The following is an 18,180-nucleotide window of genomic DNA, read 5'->3' as shown; positions in this document are numbered from 1 at the left end:
TTATCCATGAACAGGAATACCCATAGTTGGAGACAAACAAGAATTCAAAACCAAGAGATTTGGGGATAGCCCCATCCGATTCCTGAGCAGGCTTATAAATAATAAGCATTTATGTGTTGCCCGTTTCCAGTTTATTTGATTTTTCTTATACCTACCCAGCAAACACAAAAACGTTTTAAAAACGTTTTTAATCAGTTATATTTTGGCTTTTGGTGTACATAAAAACGTTTTAATAACATTAAAATGTCGGGTTATATAAAGGTCATGAAAACGTTTTAAAACGTTTTGTATGAAAACACACTACAACAATATTTTTAAAATGTTTTCAAGAATGTTTTGTAAACTATTTTTGGAAACATTTTTTGCCAAATATTTTGTCAACACTTAAATAACATTATGTTTAAATATTTGCACTCAGCAAACACAGAAATATTCTTAAAATGTTTTTTTTTCAAAACGTTTTAATAACATTTAAATGTCGGGTTATATAAAGGTCATGAAAACGTTTTTAAAACGTTAAGGCAAATATTTTGGGCAAACATGTTTCGCAAAATATTTTTTCAACCCCAAAATAACATTCTGTTTAGAATGTTTTGTATCAAGTTTTCAAAAAATTTTTTGGAATATTATTAAAACGTTTTATACCCTTTATATAACCGTCATTTATACTTTTATACATATATATTTATTTTTCACACAGTGACGTTAAATAGGCAATGTCCTATTACCTATAACATACACTAAAACACCAAAGTGCGACTATTTCCAAACACCTATTATTAGCTAAAAATTTAGGACATGTTACAAAACTATATTTTCTAGAATTTCAGAGAATACTTAATACTTCTTTTTTACACAGTGACGTTAACTAGGCAATTGCCTATTACTTCTAACATACACTGTTTGTAAGGTCACGCGTCAATTGTGAGAGCACTGTGTATTGTGTATAGGAAAACGGACAGTAACTGCAGTATGAACTAGCACCTCCGTAGACAAAATAGCCTGTCTCGGACCAGCGCCCCCCACCCACTTGCGCACGTCCGAGACTCAGACGTTCGCGCGTGCGGGTCTAACAAATATATGGTGTTCCAATAAAAAGAATAATGTTTTTCAGATCAGATCCTTTTTACAACAATCATGGGTAATTTGGATCACATGAATTTAATTAAACATATATTTTTATAATTAGATAACTACAAAACAGCTGTCCAAAAACTCCCAAACGGAAGTAACGCTGAAGATGCGCCGCCTAAGGAGGGCTCAATGCCTAGTCATTCGCTCACTGTGAAAGACGGACTTAAAAACAATCCAATAAAGTGATGGCTATGTTACATAGCTATAGGTAAGTCACTTAAGATTATGTGAAACTATTGCATAAAACCTTTGGCAAAGGGGGGTACGCAATTTTCCACAGCAGGATACGAAGCACTTTTTGGCACACATAATGTTGAATTTATAAAATAATTTGAAAAGTGGATTGAAAACATTTCTATAATTATGCCAAATTATCATCTCGCTACGCTCGCATCTAGACCGTTTTAAGCTTTGAAGCATGACAAAAGGTGTGACATGGGTCGCAAGAGGGGATCGCAACTTGTGGTACCGGGATTTTGAAACAGCATTGAAATTTTAATTATTATCTCCACAGTCACACACAGCAAACCTCCTTAGTGCAATCAACAATTGAAAACTAGCGGAAGATGATCAGAAGTGTTTAGAAATAGGTCGATGAAAAACAACATGGCTCAATATTTTGGCTTTAATTTCTTTTGGCGATAGAATCTTAAAAACAATACTTTTGCTCTGTAATTCAAATTAAGAATAGTTTCCCATCGCTAGTATGTTTCAATACCGTGGTAATAAAGTGAAAAGGGTCAATGTAAAGTAATCATAATTATAGACCTTAACATATTTAAAGATGTTTCCCATGAGGGTAAATATTCTACGCAGTACAAACTATTGTTTTTCTGAATAAGTTTTTTTTATAATGAACAATTTGGGATTATTTTGGTGAAGATCAGAGCATTTCATTTATTTTTTTTTAATTTATGTATTTATTTATTTATTTATTTATTTATTTATTTATTTATTTATTTATTTATTTATTTATTTTTGTATTTATTTATTTTTGTATTTATTTATTTTTGTATTTATTTATTTCCCTAAGCATTCCGAAGGGCATCAAAGAGTGGATGTTTCTGACGACTCCTCGATCAAGGTTCTGGACAAACGCGGTAACTAAAGATTATATATTCAGAAACCGTATAAATATTCTTCAAACAATGAACAAATGGCAGCGGATCTTTAGAAATTTAAAGTGTGTATTAATTTTTGTTAATTCCAAGAACACGAATTCGCGTTCGCGTATTACTGGGTGACGCGCGCTTATCTACGAAGCGCAGACTTGATGATTTTAATGATGTGAGTGCAATTCTGAGCCGCTAATGATGTGCTTTTATTTTACTTTTAATTTTGGATACAGTATATACAAAATTATAACAACGACGGTTTTATGTTTATGAACGAGATAAATGACCGACAAGTTTGCCCTTTACTTTATTTGTGAAGAAACTAAAGTATGCGTCGATTGATCTTCGTTAGTGTGTGCAAAAATGGTGCAAAACTCGACCATTGTGCGCAATCTCGACCAGCGTGCGCAGAACTCGAAAATATTGTTCGGTGTGGCGTGACATACATTAAAATATTTGCCTTACACATCTCAATCCAGCTTTCGGGCTTGTAAGCATCTTCTCAATAACTAACATTACCATTTGTTCCAGGCGATGTACGTATTGTTTTTAGGATATTTCTCCTATGTCATGGTATCGGACAAGTTGCCAGAAACCAGCTACTCTGGATACGACGCTTTCTTGATGGTCTGGGTCGGTACGTTTATCTTGGAGGAAATACGTGAGGTAGGATTTAACTTGTTCATATACTAAACTTTATTAATACACGGTAAAAACATGTTCAATACAATATTGATCTTCCACGTGTCCGTGTGGATATTAAAATTATTACTAACACGCACATGTTAATTTAAAATACAATACATAGTGTACATAGACTAAAAACTAAAATTAATACGATCTTTTACTAAAAGATATATAAAATTGTAACCCTGCATTGTTCCTCATACAGTCACACTCTCACTCCACATGCCCCAGGGGGGGCACTGGTCATTGACCAGGGAGTATCATGCGTGGCATGGCCAAAGATTCAAGTAAAAGGGGTCTTTTTTCATGATCAGGCACTGTACTTACGTATCGTAAATAGGGTATCTAAAACAAGGAAATTTGAGAAAAAGGGTATACCTTGTACGAGAAATCAGTGTTTAGGGTCCTTTGAGACAAATGTAGTATATAATAAAGGTTAAAAGTTATGAACTTTTGAATTTGTGTTTTCCCAGTTAATATGAAGGAATTTAGAGTCAAAATATGACTGATTTACTTGCTTCTAATGGGGGCAAAAATAATGTCAATACTTATTTAGGGTATATGAAATTGCACTTGTCATACTTGTTTAGGGGTGCATTTTCAGACCTCGTAAACTTCATGGCCACGCCTGATACCCCTTGTCAATCATTAACTTGTGGAATACATCTCTCTTGATGTAATCCATGAAGAATGCGGCTGGAAATTTGATGAATTATGGATTTGTTACTCAGAAAATTAAAATTGCAAATGAGAAACATGTAAACATGACTTAGGCATTTAGCGTAGCAGGCTGACGATATATGATTTATATACACATTTTATTTAAATGAGGATGACATGCTACGTGCTTTTATAGATTGGCTCCAAACAAAGGATTTGAACCGGTGTCCTTCACCGTAATCACGGCGCAGCGCAGCGTCGTCCATTCAATCAAATGTTGTCATCAAGGGCATCAACCTATTTGTTCGTAGTGCATTTGTTATGTGTATGAGACGCAGTGGCGTAGCTGGGATTTTTTCCGGGGGGGGGGGGCAAATCCACCCAACAAAAATTTTACCGCCCCTTCCTGAAAAAGGTTGACCTAATTTTTTTTCGGTGGTTTGAAAAAGTGAAGAGCAAAAAAAAAAAAGGAATACAAGGGATAGCGACTTCATTTGATATAATAATAGTTCTATTTTTTAACAAAATTTTAAAATTGTTCAAATTCTATCCGCACCTTATATCGTTGGCCGATGGATTTTCTCTTTCTTTTTCTTTTCCCCTTTTTTCCATCTCCCTCACTTCTTTATTATTTAGCCCTGCGCTAGGGGTGGGGCGGGCCCCAAATAGGCATTGCCCCCCCGGCAGCTACGCCACTGATGAGACGAACTCTCGCGGTAGATTGCAATCATGCTTTTGTTGAATGCATTTGAAAGTCTGCCATATTTATGGTATGATACGTCATATTCAAAACCTCTATTTGTGTTACTTTCATTGAAAAAAAAACAGCGCAAAGGCTTCATAAGACATTGCTGCTTTATCACGATCGCCCAGCCATACTATGCAATATACTGTATAAGACATACATTTATCATAGAAAATACACCCAATTTGGCTCAGATGGTGACATTTTTTAAATATTAGTCCCGATATTTTTGCTGAAAAACGTACTTTTTTACCAAAGTTTTTACCCTAAAATGTAATTCTTATAGACGATATAATTTGCTCAAGGAAATCTTGCTGCAAATGTAATCTTCACCTTTACGTAGCTGCGGGTTTGCAAATAAGGACATAGATACATGATGTGGCTCTGAGGACGGATCGTCTCTATATTTTTGTATAACAAATCAAAATCTGCCGGCATTTGTGCCCAGGTGGATACAGATGTCATTTCTTTTTTGCAAGTTTTGCAAGTTGAACAGAACATATATTATTAGCCTGTGTTTTGTTTATGTTGTTTTTTTCAGTTGGTGAAACCATGCTGCGCCGTAAATGACGTGTTTGCGAGCGTTAGCAGGGGGCGGCGCGCGCAGGTCAAGCAATACTTTACAAGCGCATGGAACTATATGAATTTTGTACAGCTGTTACTCTTCGTGTTGGGAGAAATAATGCGTTGGTTCCCGGAAGGGCGCAGTGCAGGAAGGATCCTCCTTGCATTCAGCTTGTTTGTATTCTACATTCGGTTCCTACAGAATCTGACAATCGTCGGTAGCAATATTGGCGCCAAAGTGATTATGATTTTCAAGACGGTATGAAATGTTTGTCTATTATATTTTGTTATCACATAATAAATAAATAAATAAATAAATAAATAAATAAATAAATAAATAAATAAATAAATAAATAAATAAATAAATAAATAAATAAATAAATAAATAAATAAATAAATAAATAAATAAATAAATAAATAAATAAATAAATAAATCTATTTTACCTATCTGTGACATACCCTTCTGAAGTTTGACCGGAAGTTAATTTTCTCCTTAAAATTATATCATTTTCTGAGTCTGCTGCTTCTTAATTTCAGCTTTTCGACTTCTTCGCCATGGTTGCCATTCTGCTGGTTGTCCTTATCGGTTACGGCGTCGCAGCACAAGCACTCCTCTTTCCACACGTTACAGATCCAAAGTCAGTCGCCGCAGGTATCTTTTTTCGACCAGTCTTTCAGATTTACGGCGAACTCTTCTTGGACGAAATTAATGGTAGGCGCCCCACAACATAAACAATTTGATTTAGTTGTAGTAGCCTAGCTAGAAATAAATAATAAGTTGCATTTGATATTGTTATTGGAAGCATTGTCATGCGGAAATATATTCTGTAAAAACGCCTATACCACCACAACCCACTCCTATTTAGGTATTGTAGACCCTCCCTCGGGTCCATGGAGAACGACTGGCAATGTAGATTATATAACATTAAATAAACCCGATTCGGAGAGCTATTTAAAAAAAATAAACAAGTTGGTCAGTTAGATTAATTGAGTTTTCGTCGACACACAGTGCTCCAGGAGCACTATCATTTTTTTGCTGGCAGTTTAGGGCTTAGTGGTGTGTTGGTATTATTCTGTGGAGTAAAGGAGAAGGTGGTTTTAGCTCTAATTACTTACCCAGAGATGAAACCGAGACTGTAGGACATTCTAATAAAACACTGCCATCAGAGGGACATCGTTGTGAAAGCGCCTACTCGAACGATCAGCCGGTTGTTATTAATTCCCTTTTTATAGCTCATAATCAGTTTTTATAAACACAACGTCGTTTTATAGAAATGGTTTATGTCGGTTTATAAAAAGCATATAAAACGTTTTAATAACATGCATGAAACGTGATGCAAAACATTCTAACAGAATGTTATTTAACAGCTGACAAAATATTTTGCAAACATGTTTGCCCAAAATATTTAAGAAAAACGTTTTAAAAACGTATTCATGATCTTTATATACCCCGGCATTTAAATGTTATTAAAAAGTTTTGAATAAACGTTTTGAGAACAATATTGTGTTTGATGGGAAGACCCTGCGATTTTTAATTTAATATATTCCAAGCGATATGGACTCTGAACTTCATAGTCAGAATGGTGATTTGTATTCAGTTTTTTACACTATGTTTTGTACAAAGCCAGTATTTCCCAATTTTTAGTGAGTGCGCACTCACATGACGTCATAACGCCATAATGTGGAAAATGTTGGTACTGATTTTGGTATCACTGGATAAAGGAGGCCCGTTTGGCACATAGATCCATAGCGGTTATTACCACCCCATCACCTTTTGTGAAACGTGTGTCCAAAAGTTTTGATAATTTTCTTAATACATATACTTTGCTTCGTTTTTATTTTACCTTCTTTTAGCGACTCCATCTGATGGTACATGCAGTACAAATGAAACCGTAATCCTGCTCGGAGATCTTCCGCCTTGTCCACAACATCGTGAATGGGGCATAGTATTTCTGGTCATCTACATGGTACTGAGCAACATTTTGCTTCTGAATATCTTCATCGCCATGTTCAGGTAAAAGAAAATAATAAAGCCGAATGTGAATTTAATACATTTTCATTTGACATTTTAAGAATTCCTGTAATGGGGTGCGGGTCTTACTAATCTTGAGGGAATCGGAGGTATAATGATTTTGTTCATTAGAGGGTTCGAACACCATCCCATACATTGCGTTACTACCAATGAGGTGATGTCAAAATAAATGTCTACAGTGTAAAGCGAATCTGATAGGGCCCCGTGCTACATATAATCCTGAAGAGTTTTCATTTCGAACAAAGCTTGAAGTCTAATTAGCCATCATTACCCATCAATAGACCCAAAACATTTTGAATGAAAATGATGCACATTCTAAAGTTGCACAGCAAGTTCTTGCTTCTTGCCAATTCATGCTTGATATAATTGGTTATGTGTATCACAAGGCGCGTTTATGGCAGCAAGGGCAACAATGCCAATGAAGTAAAGCGCAACTTTGGAATAATCTGCGGGTTTCAATGGCAACAATTTTGATACTATTGGCATCAACAAGGTCATCAATGGGGTATCAAGATATGATAAAATACTTTGGGACTCGTTTAGCTATTTCACTGAAAAATACTAGGGATATAGTCCCTTTCTATGACGTTTTTTAAAAGGGTCTCAAAGCAGGGCTGTCAACTCTCACGCAAAAGCTGGAAAATGAGTAAATTCTCACGTATCATCATGAATAATTTGTTGTTCCTACCCCCTCCCCCACCCGCTTTTCACATCTCGGTACGCCTCGTGTCTCACGCCAAGCAATCCCAAAAAGTTGACAGCCCTGTCAAAGTGCTCACAAAATCATTCAACAGACCTGACACAATAAACATGTCACAATGCAAATGTCCAAAGTTAGACAATTGCATGATCAAATTGATGCAACTTTGACCAAGTTAGCACACTTCGCCAACTTCATTCTATAGTGGCGTATCGTGGGGCACCGCGATTAATAACTATTCGGGAAAGTATAACTTTCAAAAGGAATATAAGACACATTATTACTGGAAAATTGAAAAAATAAGTACTTAAAGATACGTCAGTATGGAGAACACGTGCACGCAGAACGCAATACCGTATAAAAACAATGTGTATAAAGAATGACGTATATACTCTACTTTGGAATACCCAAAATTACAATACGCCAAGTTCAACTATATAATTGTTAATAATATTAAATGGCTAATTTTGACTACTGAGACTAGGTGAAAGAGAACATCATTAAAAAATATTTGGCTTTTTTTTAAATGACCAAACATCACGTTACGTCACTCTGGAATGAAGCCGATGAATTTGGTACTACTGTTTCATTTTTCAAATAATAATAAATTTGATCAACTTTCACCTTTTTGGCATTTTCCCCTGTGACATATGTGGCCTCAGAATATTTGTTTTGCTTTCAGTACTGCATGTGAGCTGATACAAAACAAAGCAGATCTTCATTGGAGTTTGCAATACTACACTATGACAAAGCAGTGTTTCAACGGCCCAAGGCTGCCACCTCCGTTCATTATCATCTCTCACCTGCGGCTTGTGATTCGGTCATTTTGGCAACGCTGGAAAGGAGCAAAAATAGGTAAAAATGTAGTTGTAATTTCAAACGTGAATACTATACTGTGCCAAAAAAGGATCCTTACACTTGGAAAAAAATCGCAAAAATAAACCATATTTGGGTAAATTTATTTTTAATAGATCTAATCATGCACATTATGATACCCCATTGAATCCAATGTGATCTCAAGAAGTTAAGTTACAAGAATTTGATTGGGCGAAGGTGACAAACTGGCCTATACTAGGCCAAAAAAGATTCCAACAAGCGCAACAAAGAGACAACACTTCAGTCAAGTTTTATTTGAAGATTTTTTCCGTTTTTTTCTCTGTACATGTACTTTTGTTTTATGTTTCAGTTATTTTGTTTCAGTTTTCTTAGCTTTAGTTCCTTTTGTTTAAGTTCTTTTGATCCCAGAATGGCCACCGTTATTGTCGCATACTCCCGATCAGTCATGTATAGGCCAGATTGTCACTTTTAAAACGGGATCTTCGTCTAATTATATGCTTGTAACTTTGCTTCTAGAGGTCACATTGGATTTAATGAGGTGTCATAATGTGCAGGATTATATAGTGCATCTATTAAAAAATATGTACCCAAATGTGGTTTTATTTTGAAATTAGGATTTTTCCAAGTGTAAGGATACTTGGCGCAGTATATAAACCACCACCATAGTATATATTGTCCGTCAGGTACGATTCGCCCAGTGCCAGTAACGACCATGGCAAGCAAACAGATAACATCACCCTCAATTAGTATCTATTGTGTCATCTATTATTTTACTTTGCAAGGCAAGCAAATGACCTAAAAAAGTCTCAAAAGTTAAACCGGCTATATGCGTCTTAATTTGTTGTTCATTTACGGATGCTGCACATATTCCTTTTGATATAATGACCCTCATCTGCTCAGGGAAATTACTTTGGGCATGTTTTAGAATTATGACAATTTTGCCATTAAAATCACTGTTATATTATTTATCGTACCAAATATTTTCAGGAGGACAGTTACATGAAAAGGAGAAGCGTCTTGAGTCGATGAAGATGGAGGAACGGTGTTCTTACAATTACGTTTTACGTAAACGTAACGAGAAAACGGATAACAGGTATATAATGATGCGACCTAAACACCTTCAATGTTATTGATCAATATTAAAATACCTTAAATACAAGAGAGGATACAAAATCTACCATCGTGCAGTGTTACTGTTTGTGTGTACAGTGCACAGTAGCAGATTTTGTATCTACTCTTATATCTAGGGTTTTTAATACTGATTAATAAAATCGATCGTGTATTGGCCGCATAAGTCATAAACCAAGGAATTAATACAGGGTGTCACAGAAAAATTACCGTGTGAATAAAATTGAACGTAAGTCGAGATATACACATAAGAATCAAACAATTTTTAATGTAGTGAATATCATATTTCATTGTGCATCACATACAAAAAATGTATTTGTTTCGGTTGACTGCTGGTTGCGAAAAAATTAACGATTACATAACAATCTGAACGCAGGACTACCGATTCTTTTGTTCTGCAAGGCTCACTCAGTCATTTAATGAGGCAGTACAAACGATTGAATTTGGTATTCAAATGAACAAAATTTTGCGTTAAACCTCAGTGTAATTTTTTTTCTCGACCAAATGAAAAGCAATCATTTTCATTTTTACAGTAAATGTCAGGAAAACCGTAATGCTTGATACTGTATTTTCTTCAAATCCTAGTGTTAAACTTAGGCGTGAAATTCAGTCATTTAGTGTAAGATTTTCGATTTTGGTAGGCTTCAACTCTGCCCGCGAGCCTTTTTTTTTGGATCAACCTTTTAACTTTTCAAAGTAATATAGTTCGATAATGAAGGATGTTTCCCAACTTTCTAACGCACATCACTGTGAGCGATATATCATAGTTTTGTCAGAATTCATTTTGATTTCACCATTTTTACTGCCGGCTGAAAGTTTTTCAAAATCGACGCGTGAAATCTGAGGCTAATACTAGCATTGTGGATCGATATCTCTGGGTGCCGTAAGAAGACCGGCCTGGCTACAGTGTTGCCAGAACTTCAATAGCAAAGAAATTCCCAGGCCTATATAGCGCTCCTATGACACTAATCATGTTTTGGATCTTTCATCACGTGAATTATTAATTATTTGATTTCATCATCGCCGTGATCATCGGACCAATGTGTTGAAATTTGCTTCTCCTCAAAACAACTTTGTCCAACATTTGGTAAAAAAAATTAACAATCTTACATGCAATTGGGCAATATTTTAAACAAAACTTTCATTTACAGAACATAAATATTACGCTGTATGTTTTATCAAGCAAACTGTTTGGAACACACTTCCAAATAACTTCGTAACATCCCCAGACTTTCGTTATTTAAACGCCAGCTTAAGACCAATCTTTATAAATTGATTGTTTTTATGTTTGTTTGTCAATTTGGTGCTTTACGCGCTTTGAGTTCCTCATCGGAAGAGATTGTGCCTTATAAGAACCATTCATTATCTTTGTTAACTTAAACAGGTTTTTGTTTTTAAACACAAACCTGTTCAAGCAATTAATTAAAAATTGCTTGACTAAAAACAGAATAACTTGGATGTTAATATGTTTCAATTGTCATGAAGGTGACTGGGTATGGTGCCTTTTGTTTGTGTTTGTTTGAAATTGCTTTTGGAAACCCACCAAAAGTCATAATGAAGCAGCCAAAACAATACAAGGTTAAACATGGAAGTTTATAAAAACCTATTAAATGACCTAAAGGAAAAAACATTTGTGGCAACAATGAGCCTTGCATTGAAAGTCATGGTTAAAATGTGTTGAATACCACCCCAAAGTTTCCCTACATGCACCCCCCCCCCACACACACACACCCCCACACTACCCACTTCACACACCTCTGCATCCACCCCACCCCATAGGCCTACACATTACATACCGGTACATAATAATATTTATATAGCACGACTATAGCTATACATTTAGAAAGTAGGTCCTATAGCGCTAAATTATGACAAATAGGCCTACATGTCAAATTAAAAACAAACCCGAACACAAGTCTGAAGGTTGTAATGAAAATGCCAACCCGCGATTGGGAAGGGGGGGGGGGTCATACAAAATTCACCTGGAGATAGGAGGGACAAAAAATTAAAATTGGCATTTTTCTAGGTTTGGACAGTGGATTTTCCCATGGACCTCAAGCGTGCGTCTCTTAATACGGACTAACCTAGGTAAACAAACAAATAAACAGGCAAATGGTCGACATAATCATAGAAACCATATAATTTGCCATTGCAGGCTATCACCATGATCACGGAAGCAAATATCCAAAATTCACGTTAATTTACCAAAGCACCCAAATCACCCAAGCACCCAAGCTACAAAATCGCTGGTCGAGTAATCCTTGCTTTCAATGCAGAAGGGACCTGGATTAGAACAATCGAATTATCGACTATTTTTGCTGCTTGCTTTCGAGATAAAGTACTGAGTTTGACATTTTAGGAGCATGACGTGAAAAAAGGTGAAATCAAAACGGAAATTCTGACCCTCACGATGTGATTTACAGAGGTGGGAAATATCTTTCTTTAGCGAAATATATTAGTTTGAAACGCTAAAAAATGAATTCCGAAAAAAGCTCGCGGACGGATGTAAGGCCTATAAAAATCAAAAATCTTACACTAAACGACACAATTTCATACCTAATTATAACACCAGGATTTTTAAAAAAATGTATATCTAAGCACTATGTTTTTAACTTATATTACTGAAGAAAAAAAATTGCTTTATATTTGACCGAGAAAATTAATTTCATAGCAAAAAGGTGTATCTCTGAATTGTGCTTATTTTAACATGTATCGATCGACTTTTAGCGCGACTAAGCCGAACAAAAGAATCCTTTGTCCTGCGTTCAGACTGATAATGCGCGCATCAATGCAGTTCGTTCCAAGTTTGATCAACTGGCGCTTTTTTCATACTCGCTCACCGGCACCGCTTCCTAAGTTTGTGTATCTCATTTAATTTAGTCCAAATTATCTATTTTAAAATCCGGCGGTGTTATGTTATTCATGCTTTCACTGAAGATGAACAGTTTGTCCGAGAAAACTTTGATTTGTGCAATTGGAAGCTTTCCAACTTTAATTATTTAGGTTGTGCAAACATGTTATATTTCAACTTTAAAAAAGAACATTTGAGCCAAGAATGACAATGATTAAGTGCTTACTTTACAGCTGTATGTGTGATTTTTGATACCGTGCAACATTAAGGTTGAAGTTTTAAAGATTTTTAAACTTTTCATTACAATTTCTTGGAAATATTCCAAAAACATTAATGTGTGAGAAAAAGTCGTCTGGAATTCTTTATGCAATAATTCTTTATGCAACATTTATATCAACATTAAGGAAAAATATATTTACAAGTAGGCCTACCGAGCATCATCTTACATGCAAGTTTCATTTTCAATATCGTGCAGGTTTTCAAATTTGAACAAAACCTAATTCAAGGTTAGATGGTTTAAAAGGAACGAAAAGGATTTCACAGAACAAAACCACTAGTGCGCATTGTGTTGAATGATCTTTCTTTCAAACTTGGAATGAAGTGAATCGACGCATACGTAATCGCTCATTTCTTCGTAATCAGTCAACCGATTCCAGTAAAATTGACGTATAAGTTGCAGAATAAGTTGGGCTACACACTGATGTTTAGATTTGTGGAATCTGATGTCTATTTCTCGACTTACATCCAAATTTATTCGCCCGGAAAGTGGGTCAGCCTTACAAATATCTATTGTGTGCCATTTTGGACAGATTGGTTTTTTTGTTGTTTTTTTAAGTATTTTTTTTTTAAGTGCGTCGAATTGATGAAAATATCCCAACATGTCTTTTTAACTGTCAAGTGCGTCTGTTTTATGTAAATCCTGATTAATTTAAAAACGTTTTCAAGGGGCAATGCTACATACGATATGCTTTCAAATGTATTAACTTAACAGCATTTAAAGTCTAGGACGTGTGTTAAATAATAACATTTTGCCGTACAAATCAGAAAAACAATCTTTCAGAATGAAATGATGATTTTACAACATTTGGCGATGTTGAAAATTTAAGTTATCTATAGGGTAAATCTGAACTTATACTCAACCGCTTTTGCAGAAAACCGATTCCCACGCATGATCAGATTATTTCCGTTCACAGCGTCGAGCCGATCAATCAATACAAATCACGAGTTTCCGAGTTGAAGAAATCTCAACTCTTTAGTGATGTCGCTTGTCCTGTAAATGCATCCACACGTATATTACTAATCAACTAAATCTATTATTTTGCTAATTAAATTTCGGAGATGAATTAATTACTGAGAGTAATGGATGTTCTAAAAATGTATTTTGTGGCTTTTCGAATATTTAAATTGTCTTCTGCAATCTCGATCGCGGTGATTTATTCCAAAGTGACGAGCGATGCATCACAAACTTCGGCGGTTGCACGACGCTTTCCAAAAGCGGTGCTTCGCATTTGCTATCAGCCTATCACTGGGCGTTGAACTCTTAAAACCTCTTGAACGACAAATTCAACAATGGCCTGCAACATCTACGGTACCCTCCACACGACATGATAAATGAAGTGTACGTTACTTAACAAAAACAATATAAGAATAACAAACACAAATTTTACATTCTTAATACCGATGCATAAAAATAAACCACTGGTAGTTACTATTCAGTGAATGTGGGTGAAAATGAAATTATTCACAATTGCATTACAGTGAACACGCGGCTTTAACCACTAGTAGGAAATAATTGTGCAATGATTACCAAAATTAGAAATATCTATCCAGAATCTTCCATTTCATGTTACCATCCATCAGTCATGTCTATCAATACAAGATGTTCATCACAATTGCTCTTGAATCAGTTAAGTGCCGTATGTATTTTTAACGCTGCTTCCCGGGCGCTTCTTCTTCTTTAATTGATGTCAATATTAACATTTTTTTGCAGTAACGCTAGAATCCTTGCACTGTTGAAAGACATCGAAAATTCGGTAAGTTGATCTGAAAAGTTATAATTTATAGTATACGACTATAATTTATTTTTTGAATAAAGTGCTCAATCCCATGGTGATCTGTATAATATACAAACATCACCTGAAGTGGGGTATAAAGTAAGTTTAACAAGCCTAAAGTGGTAAATAAATATATACGCAGCGTTCGAAATAAGGCGTCAAATACCCGTGAAAGTAGGCGCGTGACCCGTAAAAATTGAATCATAGTTTTTGTTGTTCCACTGGAAAATCTGGTTCACATACATGACACAATACGTCCAGCTCCCTGAGTACACTATCATTTTATAGTTTCCCATCAAGTCTTCAACCCAGGTTTTCAAATTTCAAATGCAAGGGTCCGGGGTCGGACCATTGGAAATTGGTGAGGAACCTTGAAATTTTAAAGGCAAGGGTCCGGACCCTTTTTTTTCTTACTTCGAGGCCTGTATACGTCAATATCCACAACATCTACAGGTAAGATCACTTGATCATGTTACCAATGTTACTGCCGACCAAACAAAGATTGGAACACACACGTTACACCATTAGGGGGCTGGCATTTTCTTCGGAAGAGGGGTCCCAAATATGTCGGTGATCGGAGTCAATTTTTTTATGACCCCCCTATCACGGGCAAAATTTTTTACGACCCCCCCCTATCGCGGGTCGAAAAATTTATGACCCCCCTTCCAACTACAGTACACAGACTCAAGAAAAATTATTCATTGCCGGAACTAAGGCGCGGAGCGCGTCAAAACTTAAAAGTGAAAAAAGTGTGTGGAGCGCGATAAAACTTTTATTGTAAGTGTAAAGAAGGCGCGCGGAGCGTGTAAAAATTGTGCATAGATTGAATGCACATTTCGATTGCAAAGTTAAAGAATGCGCGCGCAGCGCGCGAAAATTTTGAGTCACCAGCCCTTAATAATTCTATAACCCCCCCTATTTTGGGTGTTAAAAAATTATAACCCCCTATTTTTGGTCTGAAAATTCTATGACCCCCCAGTATTTTTGGGACCCCCCCCTCCCGAAGAAAATGCCAGCCCCCTTACACAGTAACTACTCCCTATTCCAGAAAAAAAATACAGCACTATTGTTTGGGGATTAAAAAATATTAGACCTATCCTGTTTTGCCCAATGAAACATAGGTAACCCTAATTATTAATTTAGTACTAACTGGCAAAGAAATTTTAATATTTGATCAATATTTGGAAATAGGGCCAAAACCATGCATTTGTAAGTTTTTTAGTATGCTGTGATAATCAAGCCCAAAGACGTTTAACTAAGGTACCCCCCATAAGCCCAATCGCTATTGTAACTTCTGGTTTTAAGAGCAATTTTGGGACACTTTGACCTGTTGAAATATCGGGGAAATTGCTGTAATTATTATTACTTCATTTATTATTGTCATCATGTTATCATTATACAATAATGTTGTTTTTTGGATTTGTTTTCATTCTTGTATATTTTAGATTATATTCTGTACGCACAAAAACCAATTTTTCTGAATTTTCCCAATAGGGCAGAGGGTAGTGTCCTGTATGAAACTGCAAAACCTGTCCCACAACGCATTGTTAACTTCATAATTGAATGAGGTTATGTTCATGTGCATGCATGATATTTCAAATTAAAGAAACATCTTTCAGGTCGTTATGGTTACCTTGATTTCTGACATTAACCTTCATTTTGGTTTAGTCGTAATTCATGAACGGCTACTGTATGTTGTATGATCATCAACAATTTGACAGAAATACATGTTGTGTCATAGTGTCAGTTTTAATTTGATGATAATTAAGAATATATCGATGGAACAAGATCGACCATATCCTGAGACGAATGAACGAAAGGTGGGGATTTTTGTTATAATTATTTTTAGGTGGCCCTAATAATAATAGATGTGTTCTTATCCCCCCCATTTTTCATTTCATTCATTTCATATTTATTCAAAATAACATCGTGGCAAATAGCCAAATTGCGTTACTTTTTACAATCATAAAAAATTATTTACTATTATTACACATAAAAGTTATTAAAATACAATATTACAATAAATACGCATAAGGAAAACATATAATATTCAGAATTATATTGCACATAATTATAAAAGCTTATCTCCACCCTCACCCCATCACACCACCCTCACACACACCCCCTTGACACCTAAGCACACCTCTTACTCTCAAACACAGTGACCACAAATAATACGCTCCACACACCAAATCAAATAAGCGTCAAAAAAGCATAAAAGAAACACAACATTATATTGCACATAATTATGAAAGCATACCCCTTAACTAATCTTATCTCCACACTTATCCACACAAACACACATCCCCCACTCACTCTTGAGCGCACCTCTTACATGTACTTTCAAACACAGTCACCCTAAATAATATACATACACACCAAGTCACTCAATACACTCATATTCACTGTCATACCCATACCATAAAAATTGTCACATCAAAATAATTAAATTAAATTGCATGAAATTGTTAAACTGCATCATGGTGTAACAAAACATCAATTTTTAAGCATATAATTATATGTAAAGACTGCACAAAAAAAGTAACGCAGCTGTTATAAGTACACCTATAGCGTCAGAACTAATAATAATTGTGTTCACATTTTTTCAACATAGAAAGAAGGATAATTAATTTACGCGCATTTTGATAGTCTATTGTACAATTGTGTTCAATATTAACAACACAGCAGTGTTTTTAAAGGAAAATAACCGAAATTAAAAGTTGCAGCTATTTGTATTGATTCGAATCAGTGCGAAGATAAATGGAGGGTCTTACGTGCCACAATGTCTGCGTAATAACCATTGATCACTGTAAACTGCAACTTTTAAATTCGGGTATTTTTCTTTAAGAGCACTGCTGTGTTGATAAAATTGAACGCCATTTGACAAATGGGGTATCAAAATGCGCGTAAATAAATCATCCTTCTTTCTATGCAGAAATGTTGTGGAAACATTTATTAGTTCTGAAGCTATAGGCGTATTTATAACAGCTGCGTTACTTTTGGGCAGGCTTTATATTTATATCATTATTATTACATTACATTGTTTAAAATATAAAAAAATCATAATTTACGTATTTGTTTATTTGTTTACTAGATCAAAGAAGGCGATGATATCGAGAAGGATGATCTGATCTTCGCCTCTTGAGCGTGTTTGTCGCAGTTGTTTCACTGCTTTTTCATTAAATTTGCAGTCATACTTGGAAAAGTGACGGGGAAAAGAAAGTTATGTTGTTAAGTTTGAAATAATGTATTACTATTATTAGGAAATTCAGATAAACACTGGGACCAAGGAAAAATAAAAATATAGTCAGTAAAATACAGTCAGCAAAGCCTACGATCTAGCCTATGGTAATCAAATTAGATATATTGATCTCTTTCGATAAGGTTCTTCAACACATTTTCTGATGACTGATATATATACTTACGTACTAAATATACTATTAGCGTAAATTAAAATTCATTAGGATGTCACATACGTTACCTAACGCTCAATTGGGCAATATTTTTTAAATAAATATGTTCAAGAACTATTAAGGTGTTTGATAAAACATGTAGTGACTAACCAACTCAATACCACTGTAAAAAACTCTAAGATTACATCATATTCAAATAAAATAGCTAATGTTTATTGTTTATGTTAGAAGCATCCAAATATGGGGTATGAATTGAAATG

At 35.2% G+C, this 18,180-nt stretch overlaps 1 protein-coding gene across 1 annotated transcript; it reads left to right on the top strand.

Annotated features, from left to right (window-relative positions):
* Window positions 1–1,319: 1,319 nt before the first annotated feature.
* On the top strand, window positions 1,320–17,836 carry LOC140143712 (transient receptor potential cation channel subfamily M member 5-like). The gene is made up of 10 exons (XM_072165528.1): window positions 1,320–1,342; window positions 2,168–2,234; window positions 2,781–2,915; window positions 4,883–5,164; window positions 5,443–5,617; window positions 6,760–6,919; window positions 8,320–8,492; window positions 9,462–9,567; window positions 14,444–14,486; window positions 17,602–17,836. Exons 1-10 carry the CDS (start codon window positions 1,320–1,322, stop codon window positions 17,650–17,652), a joined length of 1,215 nt encoding a protein of 404 aa, XP_072021629.1. The 3' UTR covers window positions 17,653–17,836.
* The last annotated feature ends 344 nt before the right edge of the window (window positions 17,837–18,180 follow it).

Source organism: Amphiura filiformis, chromosome 2 (genome assembly GCF_039555335.1).
Source record: "Amphiura filiformis chromosome 2, Afil_fr2py, whole genome shotgun sequence".
Classification (NCBI taxonomy): domain Eukaryota; kingdom Metazoa; phylum Echinodermata; class Ophiuroidea; order Amphilepidida; family Amphiuridae; genus Amphiura; species Amphiura filiformis.
Note: the sequence above shows the minus strand (reverse complement) of the source record. Positions and strands in the feature narration are given on the sequence as shown.

Excerpts from the sequence above, each read along its gene's own strand:
- LOC140143712 (XM_072165528.1), top strand. The coding sequence starts at position 1,320 with ATGGCTATGTTACATAGCTATAG. Across the intron at positions 5,165-5,442 it reads TGATTATGATTTTCAAGACG|CTTTTCGACTTCTTCGCCAT; the intron begins GTATGAAATGTT and ends TCTTAATTTCAG. Across the intron at positions 14,487-17,601 it reads TGAAAGACATCGAAAATTCG|ATCAAAGAAGGCGATGATAT; the intron begins GTAAGTTGATCT and ends TTTGTTTACTAG.